At 46.1% G+C, this 12,360-nt stretch overlaps 1 protein-coding gene across 1 annotated transcript; it reads right to left on the reverse strand.

The window, feature by feature from the left end:
- Positions 1 to 8,909: 8,909 nt before the first annotated feature.
- On the reverse strand, positions 8,910 to 12,252 carry LOC115323228 (ribonuclease kappa-B). The gene is made up of 3 exons (XM_029983609.3): positions 12,097 to 12,252; positions 11,793 to 11,949; positions 8,910 to 9,123 (listed from the first exon to the last, which is right to left on the reverse strand). Exons 1-3 carry the CDS (start codon positions 12,163 to 12,165, stop codon positions 9,062 to 9,064), a joined length of 288 nt encoding a protein of 95 aa, XP_029839469.1. The 5' UTR covers positions 12,166 to 12,252; the 3' UTR covers positions 8,910 to 9,061.
- Positions 12,253 to 12,360: the final 108 nt, after the last annotated feature.

Raw genomic sequence — 12,360 nt, forward strand, 5'->3', positions numbered from 1 at the left:
TGTACTGACTATCGAGCGGTATACAACATGTGTAGTGGCAAGCGAGCTGCAATGTCAAAAATAGAGCTGGCCTCGGTCCGGGTTCCTAAACATCGGCCCGTGCAAGCCTCTAGTTGTCGATCAATTATATGTACACGTGCGGTCGACCACAGCATTTCTATTAAAAGGTTAAAAGGCGCGAACTGAAACAGGACGAAAATTAAGACACGTACGACACAGACAAGCGCCAACTTCAAACTGATTTAATGTAACACCAAACATCGTCAAACTGTCGTTCCCCATCACCTATACACACGCCCATGCAACAAGATAAAGGTTCCTATCGCTCATCACACGCATGCATCAAGAGACACAACTTCTTTGTTCAGCAGATAAAGGAATGGCATCGTTATGAATTTGTCAGACAATTTGCTTATTTCCTTTTCCAACTTCTTATTCCCTCTTTTACAGACCAACGACCAATTCGCGCTTTCCGCTTTTCCCCGGCTTCCACCTCTGCCCCCTTCCGCCCGTTCCACCGTTGCCTGTTTCCTTCTCCCCCATAGTGAGGAGGATCTTCTGCCTTGCAGAATCTCGGGTCTGGTGCGCTCTATTATTGGTTCACAAACACATCGTCTGCAGTGCTCCGCAAGATGGCCACCCTAATTATTGCCTACAGCAAGCTTGTGTTCCCGTGCTCTTTCATTAAAACATCGGCAGGTCTGACCGATGTAAACTTGGCCGCACTTAAAGGCAATCTTACACACCACCTTAGTTACGCATTCGGTGTATCTTATTACATGTTTTTTCTTCTTTTTTCTTTTTCTTTTTTTCTTCAGCACGAAACAAGCTTTTGTTTTCACATCGCGGAGCAAATATTTGAAAGTTAGCACGGGGCTGAGATCACTACATTAATATGGAACCCCCTGCACTGGCATCTTGTCTGTCTTTTCACAACACTTGTTGCCGATTTCTCGTTTAATTGTCCGGAGGAGTCTTTCTCACACACTTGATATCAGGCACTTGGGGTAACCGGCACTCTTCAACCATTCAACCTAATGATCAAAGCTGATTGGCAGTCTATGCTGGCAGCTTTTTGCAATGGCTGCGTGAAGGCAGGTGAAAGCCATTCTTAACCTTTTAATCGCTATGTACCAACTAGCCCCAACCAAACTTTTACTACAGCATTTCTATCTGCCTGTTTTGTAAAGTTTTTGTTCGTATGTTTTTTTTTTGTTATTGCCTGTCATGTTTAAAGGGATTAGCGGCGAGATGTTGTGGTGGCGCCCTCCCATGGCTCCCTTCCGTGACGTCATTACCTTGCGAACAACAAGTTCGATGGTGTTTGCAATGAGCATGGTGGAAGCTTGAAATCATTACCCTCTCAAAGTGACACTGCCAACACCATCAAAATTCAAGCTCTTGTATTAATTTTATTTCTGTGGATGAGAAATCCTTTTCTGACGTCATAGTCAGCATTTGGCCAATCATGGCCGGCCGACCACAGCGACGCTTTCGATCGCGCACGTCGCCAATACTGAACCAAACATTTCAGTGCCTATATTAAGTGGCGCACGATCTTTCCACTAGCCAGCAGCCGCTAGTGTGCACGAGCTCACGCAACAAAATTGACGCCGTAGTCGTCATAGCGAATGCCAGGGAAAAGGAGAATAAAGACAAACTTTTCATTTCCACAATGGGGTTTGGAGTTAAAAGGTAAGCAATTAATTGGTCTAACAAGCACGTAGCTTTCACTTGTGGAGATGAAAAGCCTGTCTTTATTCTCCTTTGGCCCGAAGCCCAAACACTTATTTCACTGTCATCTTAAGCGCGAATGGGGGACTATGACGTCAATTTCGTTGCGTGTGCTCGCGCACACCGGCAGCTACTGGCTCGTAGAAAGAACGTGCGCCCCTTATTATGGACACTAAATTGTTGGGTTCAGTATCCCTCTATAAGGAAAGTTAAGAAGGATTAAATGCAAGCTGTAGATGACTCCTGACGAAAAATAAGAACGGAGATGAGAGCTGAATTTTATCAGAAGATATAGGAAACTCCGAACTTTAAGAGACTCCTTATTGAGTAAGAACATCAATCTAAACAATGTCTTAAATTATTATATAAAACTAAAATACTTGGCCTTTTAACCGCACTTGCGTATTGTCCCCACAACATTTATTAAAATAACATTTGAAAACCTCGCTGACTTGTTCCAGACCAGCAGGTCTTAAATGGTTATCCATTCAATAAACATTTATTGAAAACAGTGGAACACATGAAATACGCAGGGAGAATCTGAAGCCGTCAAAACTCTTAACTGAGCGCCAAATCGACCTTTTTAAACATATTTCGGTGTAAGTAGGGACACAGGTATAATTTGTTCAGTAAAAGTATAGAATTATGATTTTTTCGCTTACTATAGACGATTGCAAGCTGGGCGACTGGCCGCCGCCATGTCTCTGCTCGAGCAGGCACGCCCGTGCGCTTACGAGCTTGCGAAAGCTACGTTCACCAGCGCGTTGCACGCGCTTGCACGCATGGGGCACCACTTGTGGCGCCATGCTTGCAATTGTCTATAGAGGAGCATGAAACAAAAATCTGCATTTTCTGTACTTCGATCGCGTGTAAACCACAAATGATTTTTTTGGGTTACTGCCATGTTTGTTCTGACAGACTGAAGAGGATATCTAAGTAAATTTTGCTTATTTTCTATTACACCTTTTTTGCATTCTCTATAGACGCCAAAATGGCCTAATATTCCAATTGATGATGTCGCCGAGAGGCTCCGCGTGAATTCGTTAACAAACAAGTAAACAATCTTGTTTTTTTTTTTTTTTTTTTTTTTTTTTTTACAGCGGTGTTGTTAAGGTTTAGTTTCCCCAGTATCGTGTCCGTCAGCAAACAAATGACGGCACGAAACACTGGACAGCAACCTCCATCTATGAGCGACGGCGGCAACCAGACAATCGGCTCGCCGGTTGTCTGGTTGCCGCCGTCGCTCATAGATGGCGCAACCTTTCCAGCCTTTCCACTCTGGCTTGCCGACTTGCGGCCGGCCACTACTTCATTCCCACCAAAGTACAGCTTCGCTGGTCTTCCTTCTTCACCAGAGTAGAAAGGCTGAAAGTATTTTCTTTTTTACTTGAGGGAGCTTATATTTTCATTCAAGGAATTCACCCTGCTGTACTTTATTTCCACTGCGATCGTGAGATCCTTTTTTTTTTTTCTACCTTGTATTTGAAATTAGTTGTTCCGGTACCACTTTCTTCCACACCCACTTTCAGTGCTACAGAACAAAGTACTACGAATGTTTACTGGTAGCCATAATGATGTATAGCATGTTCTTACAAATATCCAGCACTTCAATGGTGATAGCGAGTGAATTTCGGAAAAGTTCCAACCCGTCACTCAGAAATATATTTTTTTCTCTGACACTACCAACCTTCGGCGTCAAGTAAAAAAAGAAACAAAAAACATCAAAGCCTTTTTTTCTTGCCAAGGAGGGGGGGCGGGGGGGGGGGGGGGGGCGGTTAGTTCAAATTTAAAATCAGGTAGCGCGCTTTGTACTGTGGGATTTCCCTTGCTGCAACCCGTCTCGGGGACTGACACAGCACACCTGCGGCGGACCGCCGCTCGCGTGGCCAGTTGCTCTTGGCCCCCTCGTGGTGAAGATTACCACTCATGATTGTCGGAGAGGCAACCTGGGCCAAACGCTTGGAATCCCCAGGTTGCCCACAGTACTTAACAACTAGGATGCTTATGCTAGTGTTACAGAAATGAAGCTGTGCTGGGATGAGAAACGCTCAAATGTAGGAGAAGAAAATAAAAAGATTTTAAGATTAAAGTAATGAAGCAATGGTGAGGGTGCAGTCTAGCCGGTGTAGATTGAGCATAGATGTAAACCCGAGGCTGGCGATACGGACAAGGGACAAACACAGAACGACACGGACGAAGTCTCCAACGCAGCTAACCATGTCATCTCACACAACCTAAAGGCGTGCGCAAAGAAGTTCGGCGCCGACGTAGTTTTTGAGAGGGGTTTTAGATTGGACCGGTTGACCCCATTTTTGAGAACACCCAACCAGTGTAAAAAGGCGCACAGAGAGTACAGTATACGAGTTCGGTGTAGTGTACGAGATAACAATGAAATGTGGTGTCATTTATGTAGGTCAAACCAAAAGATGTGTGATTGATAGATTAACAGAACATAAAAGAAATGTAAAAAAACGAAGATCCGAATTCAGAAATTGCCATACATTTGAATGAATGTGCCGACTGCTCTCCAGCCTGGGGAGACTTATAGATTGTAGAAAGGGAAAATAACGACATGAAAAGATTAGTGAGAAAGACCATTGGGATAAATACGTCTGCCGAGTGCATCAGTCATTCAGCCGAAGCATTTTTCCGGCTGACTGGTTTGAGAGAACCGGGATGACCTCGGGATGTCGCTATGTGTGCGTGTTGACAGGGGACCTGTAAGGCGGCTTTCCGGCTGGTTTTGGAGAACAGGAGTGACCTCGGGATGTCGCGGTGTATGTGTGTTGATAGGGGACCTGTCGGCAACTTTGATTGGGCGCCGTCTCAGCTTATTTTTTGACTGGAAAAGCAAGAGGGAAGGGGTAGGGGTTTGGGGAAAAGGAAGGGAAAAAGAGGGGGACAAAGGGTGGCGACACTGGAGAGTGACATATATGTTTGTCCAGTGAAATTAAGTTTGTAGCTGCGTTTGAGACTTCGTCCGTGTCGTTCTGTGTTTGTCCCTTGTCCGTATCCCCAGTCTCGGGTTTACAACTATGCTCAAAAGATTAAAATTCTTCCAATTGTGTATCCATAAAAAAAAGAGGGTTCGATAAAATAAAAACAGAAAGAATAAACATAGCGACGGACAGCCCACGTCCACCCCCGTCGCGATCATTAAAAAAAAAAAGAAAGAAAGATTACCGCATCTCCACGTGGCAAATGATGTTGATTGGGGCGAAGCTCGGGTGGTGCTGTGATACTGATTTTGGTCATAGGTAGTGCTGATGGTGCCGGTTTCATTCATGTCGGTAGAAGAATGTGTGGTTTTCTTCTTTTTTTTAAGTAGACAGATGGCATAGCATCTCAGAGCCCCCTATTTTTTTTTTCTTCTTTTTCTTTTTTTCATCTTTTTTCATTTTTTTTTTTTTTTCCTGCTCTCGCTGCTAAACTTACGAGCAGGGCCACGCCGGACTTTTTTTTCTTTTTTTTTTTTTTTCTTGCTCTCGCTGCTGAACTCACGAGCAGGAGCTCGTGAGCTCACGAGCAGGGCCACAGCGGACGGCAGACGGACAGCAACCCCTAAAAGGGTTGCTGTACCCAGTTATAAAACTGACAGTTTTGCCAATTCATTCTTTGTTAAAACAGCGATCGAGTAGAACGACCTTCTAGAGGAGATTACGTCAATTTACGATAACGACCCCCCTACAATAGAGAGTTTTCGTAGACCGTTTTCGCCATCCCGCAACGGCTCTCCGCAACCAACTACGATACCCGGAACTCTACAGCCAAGGCCATCGGCGCGCAGGCGCAGTAGCGGCTCCATCGTTGCGGGGGGCTCATCAGAGAAGGAAAGGCGGTCTACAAAAGCTTCCTAATAATGCCCACAGGGCGACTTAGGTGTAGGTACTTTGTAAATAAATAAATAAAATAAATAAACGTAGCAAACCGCGTGATGGGTGTGCCTGAAAAATCTCATTGAAGTAGTTTAAAAAAGTGAAAGCAGTTTACAACTCCCTGTAACGCCGAATTGGAGCGCGGCTCTTGAGGAGGAGGAGGAGGGAAGGGTACTGAGGGCCACGTGTTCTTGGGGGGAGGGGGGGGGGGGTCCCGGGACCCCCTCCCCGAGGTCACGACCTTGGGGTCACGTGACCTCGGGAGAGGGGGGGTGGCAACTGCAATCCCCGACGTCACGTGGCCCCCCACGTGGCCTCGGGGAGGGGGTTCACATGACTTCGAGGGGGGAGCACGTGACCCCCCAGAGAAATTTTTCTGCTAGATTTAGCCTGGAAATTTTTCCGCTAAATCTAGCGGGGAAATTTTACCGCTAGATTTAGCGGGGAAACTTTTTCGCTAAATTTAGCGGGGAAATTTTTCCGCTAGATTTAGCGGTGAAATTTTTCCGCTAGATTTAGCGGGAAAATTTACCCATAATGCACCGCGCGGTTACGCCAACGGCGACGGCGACGCCGCTCAAGCCGGAAACGGACGCCTAAGAGCTGCGCTCTAAAATTGAAGAAAGGGAAAGGGATCAAGCATGACGCAAGGAGTCAAACACTTTGAGGGTCGACGAGAGTCTACGGAAAGTGCCAGATGCATCCGTGTCGCCGAGTGGATCCACTAGTGATGACGTCAGGGAAGGAAAGGCAGCAGGCCTTGTGTCCTATGTGCTATTGCTCCGTCTTGCCCAGCCTCACCACCAGTTTCCTCCTCGCCAGTTGCCGCTCTACAACGCACGCGGGCCCACAAAGGAAAAAGAAAAAAAAAAAAAAAAAAAGAAGACACGGCAGACATTGCGCAGCGCGGCCCAAACAACTTGAGCGGTTCATCCTGCTCCCTCACTCAAATCTGGGCTCTCTCTGAAAGCCCTGAATGACATGTTGCGCCACCTCTTAGTGGCAGAACCAAACACTACTTTTGGCACTGCGACTCGAACGCCTGTGCTCTTGTTATAATTTTTCTTTGCATTTTGCAGTTGCGCGGCTGTAATTTCATTTTAGGCGTGGAATTAAAAGTAGGCCATATTGTGTTCCAGGTGAACTAATGCATAGCAGAATAGTTTTTTTTTTAATGTTTTGTTCACGGCTCCGAAGGTGATACTAAAACTGCTCAATTCTCGATTCAGCTGACACAACAAAGCGTTGCTAATTTAATTTTGCGCATCAGTGGTATTTTAGTGTAAATATGCCTTTTTAAAAAGGCTCCAGCTGAACCCCAAGCTTAGTTCATCCACTCCAAATTTAGTCTTAATTTTTATTGATTATGTCACCGAACTGTTAGAAACCTACATGTAAACAATGAAGCCTATAGTGCCACCCAGCTACACCTAAAAAAGGTATTTAGAAATCACCTCACTTCTTCCAACTAACCGTCGGCATATCACATTCAATATCATATACCGACCGCGGATTTATTTTAAAATATTTACTGCAAGCTATATCAAACGAACATTTACCGAGCTTATTCTTATTTTTTTTTTAACACAGGCTGATGAACGCGTGTACCATCTCGCTCTGGTGAAGTCTTTTTTCCCCCAGCACGCGGCTGCGCTGCGGCGAAGCGAGTAACTTAGGATAAGGATCGCGATCTAGCGGATCCTCGTAGCTCGCTTCGCCGCAGCGCAGCCGCGTGTTTTGGGGAAAAAGTACCCCTCCAGAGTGGGGTGGTGAGAGCGCGCGCATTCTTGAAAGCTCTTTGAAGTTTACACACAAAGGCTACTTTGATGAAAATGATACTACGGGATGCTTCTCAACACGCTCTACGACATTTGTGTTCGAGGATTTACACACAACTCAATATTAAAAAAAAAAAAAAAAAAAAAAAAGGTTAGTTAATGAATTTGTGTTAATTAGCCAGTTTGGCTCGTCGTGAATAATGTCTTAACGTGGTCGTAGGGCCCTGTACAATACTGCGTTGGTTCGACACCGGCTTCCTTTGGGTCTTGGCACAAGCTACCTGGAACGCCCTGTATTAGCCGTTACGGCGGAAGAGGTGCAACGATTGCTTGCATTGCGCAATGGGAGACAGTGGTGTTGAGATTCGGGCTACAGAGCGGAGTGTCATCTGCAAGTGGACAGCTGTGACGCAACTGCAACCCGCAATAACCAGCTGCTGCCGCCCGCTCGCTAGGAGCGCAGGGTGGAGCTTTAAACGTTTGCGCAGGTCTGCCGTAAACATTCGACAGTGTTCCAGCCGCGAGAAAGTAGCACAGCATATAGGCAGAGGTGTCGGAACCATTCGGGAAGCCAGGGAGAATATATATATATTGTTTACCGAAAGCATATAGATCTCTAAAGAAACAATGCAATCGCTGCTTTCCGTCCCCTCCTCTCCTCTCCTCCCCCAATAAAAAAATGGTTAAACGACGGCGACGGAAAATACACGGTTTGGGACATGAAAAATAAAACATAACCAACAATTGAAGCGATGTATGATTCCATTCATTCAAAATGTAAATGTTGCGAAGTAGGTGCTAATCCCCCCCCCCCCACACACACACTTCACATCGCCCAGTGAAACCTATACTCCATTCACCTGCAAGCTGAGATTGCGGTGGGGGCTACGTGCCCGCTGGACCAATCAGCCGCCTCCCTCACTTCACGTGACCCGGCTCTCTGCGCGTGGGTATGGGTGTAATGACGTCATGAGAGGCGAACGAATGGTTCAACGAGGACGTAGCTTCCACTGCAGTCTCAGCCAGGCACGTAGCCAGGAAGGGAGGGGGGGGGGGGGGGGGGGGGCAGCATGGGACCCATACCCCCCCACCAAAAAAAAAATCTTATTTTGGTGGGGCCTTCTTTTCCCCTCCCCCTCATACAGCATTCTGTTATAAGCGGTCCCCCCCCCCCCCCCCAAAGTCAAAATCCCGGCTACGTGCCTGACAGGGCAACTGGTGTAGCCCACCCCCCCCCCCCCCCCCCCTTCCCCCCCAGCTTGACTCAGCCATCACATCACTAGGATGACCACATCCTGTTCCTGGCTCGAATGGGTGCGCAGCAGAAGACATAGTGAAACTGGTTCAGTTAGTGGGGAGGGAGACCATACTCGCTTGCTTTGACACTGTTCTAGATGCCACCACGGGACAGAAACCTTATTTAAGAGTGACTGAAAATACCCAGTGATCCAATCATACAGCATCAAAGAGCATTTGTTATGGCTCCACGACGACTACACACAGAAAGGACCTACTAGCCAAACCACAATATGTACATATTTATTTGTGCATATTTACAGCATAGACTAGGCTCTGGAGCGGATCCGGGGTATGTGCAACAACGGGAAACAACACGAGACTAAACATCTCTGACAGCCGGCTGCAGTAGGGGAATGCTTCCGTCTTGGCCTGGAGCTAGACGGAGTAGTTGCAACGCCTGTTCATGTAGATTTGGTGCACGGACACAGCCAGCGTAACTGCAACGACACAAGGGAAGAAATGACGAAGAACGTTGAGCATGAGGGCAATGTACAAAATGATGCAGCATCAGTGGCAAAACTTGGGCACATGTGGCATCTTGGACAAGTTTCTCATTGATCTACAGCAGCCAGTGTGCATGTATGGGACTCCTAAATATCCATGAAAATACTACAACAGATGCGTTGAAACTTAAACCACTGACTACGTACATTTTTAACAGATTGCTGTGTAAAAAAGATGGATCTCCTTCAGATTTTTTTCATTCTGTAAGTGTGCAGTGTGAAGTTTACACTGTAAACACGCATCACCATACAGGTTTATGCAATAAATCACCCAGTTTGTCGCACAAAGCTCAATCCAGGTCCTCTAATCTGTCTTGCACAGTACTGATTGGAATTAGTTGTCTATAATTTATCTGTCATCTTTTTGGAACCTTCAGAGCACCTTGTGTCAACAAATTTTCAACTTAATGAAAAGAAAACAGAAACATGCCCAAGTTTTGTGAACTAACATGAACTTAGCTTTCTGCGCTTTTACACTAAGTATGTGCCTCGATCGAATTGATGACACAATCTCATGGGAAAATTATGGTTGCACGTGTTGTATTGCCTTATACATCGATTAATAGGACCCTCCCAATGCCGCTGGTCGCTTTCACATAATCGACCCACCCCCATTTTTGGCAGGATTTGGTATTTTTCCGAAACCCCGAAAGACAGCCTACTTCTAGTAATTGCAGGGCACAGGCCAATGGTGACCACGGCAATACGGACCCTGCAACTACTAAGAGCCGCTACCGATCCCCCAGAAAACAGCGCTGCGCGTGGCCACTTTTGAGTCCACGTAGGGAAAGCGGCAGGCTTCCGCTGCCGCTCACGCTGCTGCGCTTGCCCCAATGTGTCATGCAGGGGACACATGAGCAATGGACTGCCGCGCGGCGCCCATTTTCATCAGTTTGGTTCGGGTTCCGGGCTGTGTGCGTCTCAAACGCTCTAGTCGTCTGCAAAGTTATTCGAACTTTCAGGGGTGACATGGAAGGTATTGCAAGATCGCTATCTCAACTAGTAACAGGCGAACCTTCACGAACAACGACAGTGCCAACAAGCGGCAGTGTGACTCCAAGCGAGATTGGTTTGGTGTTGGTGGTTTGAGTTCAAGGTGGGGTACATGCTTGCGGAATGTCAGTGCCACAGCCGATGAAGGAGTTAACACAAGCGGTGTGGAAAGGATGCTGACACAGTGCACTTTGTACCAGATAGACCTTTGGTATCATCAGGTTTATCAAGCCAGCCATTCGATGCAGCCAGGAGACAAAGAAACGTGTTTTGGAATTTTTCTGCTGGGTTAGTATTATTGACTGTGTTGGTAGGTATTTACTCTCATGCATAGTGTTTTTGTATGATGCTCACGAATAACGCTTCGTCACTGCTCATTTCAATGTCACGGTCATAACGCCTGATAATTACTGCATTCGGTGCAACTTCCTTGGCATAAAGTCAATAAAGCACCTCCGCGTTTTTTCGAACGAAAGCGCCAAGTTTTCACGAAAGCTGGTTGCATGTCATACAAGCGAATTGCGCTAGCCTTTTCTGTTTGTATATGTCCCGCAGTATGTTTTTTTCACGACTGACACACCAAGCACCTCCAGTTGTCTCAGCGAAGTTGGACACTTTGCATTTGAATTTCTAAACGAATGTTTATATAGACTTCACAATTGTTCATTGGAACGATATCAATAGCTTTTCATCTCAGCTTGATTAGGTAGAAAAGTAAAGCAAACACGGCATTGCTAGTGTTGCAAACGTACGTTTTGTGGTTAATGTTTTCTTCGACATTATTACTGTAATGGTAATATAATGGTAGCACAAGAATGTTTGCGCCGGTTTTATTTTTAATCTGAACACTAATTTACGTTTTGGGCATAGTGTGTTTTAAAGCAAAGTACTGTCAGTTGCTTTACGATCAGTGCCCCAGCAATTATGTGTATTGCACGACGGGCTTGTATGTTCATGTGTTTTGGATACAAAAATATCGCCGCAAACCGCCAGGTAGTGCATCATGCAGAGCGCCATGCGGTGCCCAGTTTCACCACTCATGTGTCCCCTGCCCTCCTGCTGTGGCCCAAGCAGGCATGTCGACCTTGCAACAAACACCAATGTACCACTACAGTCGAGCTGCGACTGCCGAGGTCGCTTCCCGATAAGTATGCGCGACGCCGCAGCGAGAGGCGCGAGTGTCGGCACTGAGATCTGCAAGGTGCCTATAAGGTGTTACTTAGCCACGACCGCAGATAAGCGAACATTGCTGACCGGGAAGGTAAGTTGTCTTTGATTAATCACCCCTCTATGCAATCAGAAGTTTCACAGGTCACAGAACCTAATACTAGCATTATTTAAACTCTCTTTGATCGCACACCGAAAGTTAGCCTCCTCAATATTTTCATCCAATTTGCTTTCGCTTTTAGGTGGGCTATCTCTCGGGTTATTACGGTACCAGGTTTCAAAATAAAATTCACAACGTGTAAAACAAATGAGAAACGTCAGTCACAGAAAACGTACCAACCCGGGCACACACACAAAAAGAAGGTTAAGCTGAGTCTACTAACAGAATACTTCGGAACCATTTGATATGATACGCTTTTGTTGGCTGCCACCGCTGGACTTACCCACATAAAGGCAAGCCGCGATCCAGCAGTTGTACGCCGCTTGCGTATACTTGCGGTTGATCTCCGTCAAGAATTCAATTTTGGGCAATTTCTCATCGATGGCCAAATCTTCCGCGAAGGCCACGCTATGCGTGAACAGAAATATGCCAAGAATAACCTGAAAAATAAGATAAAGAACGGCACATATCGGTGATTTTATGGTCAGCTTGACATCAGTCATATGACTTCGGTCCTCGGTAGCTAACCGTTAATAGACGTCCCGAGGGGTGCGCCAAAGGTGAAAGTGAGTTAGAAGTAAGCTTACCAGCATGATGATGCCCCAAACGCTGAGTATGGAGCAACAGACGGACAATTTGGGACCGCAAATTCTCATGGTTCCTTTTTTTCTGACTGTTTTGGGAGCTCGCCGAAACAATCACCTCGCCACCCCCCACTGCAGTCGCGCGCCTGGTGTAAAGGCTTTTCCCCAGTTGTTCAAACTAAAACTGAAAAAAAAATCATAATAAAGCAACAAAAAGTCATTTATAAATTTTATTTGATGACGTACTCATTTTTAGCGTACTTGGAT

This window comes from Ixodes scapularis, unplaced genomic scaffold, assembly GCF_016920785.2.
Source record: "Ixodes scapularis isolate PalLabHiFi unplaced genomic scaffold, ASM1692078v2 PGA_scaffold12__126_contigs__length_90152505, whole genome shotgun sequence".
NCBI classification, from domain to species: Eukaryota; Metazoa; Arthropoda; class Arachnida; order Ixodida; family Ixodidae; genus Ixodes; species Ixodes scapularis.

Coding starts and splice junctions, on each gene's coding strand:
- LOC115323228 (XM_029983609.3), bottom strand. CDS start 12,165: ATGAGAATTTGCGGTCCCAAATTGTCCGTCTGTTGCTCCATACTCAGC. Junction 11,950..12,096: donor TTTGGGGCATCATCATGCTG/GTAAGCTTACTT, acceptor CTTATTTTTCAG/GTTATTCTTGGCATATTTCT. Junction 9,124..11,792: donor CGCGGCTTGCCTTTATGTGG/GTAAGTCCAGCG, acceptor GTGTCGTTGCAG/TTACGCTGGCTGTGTCCGTG.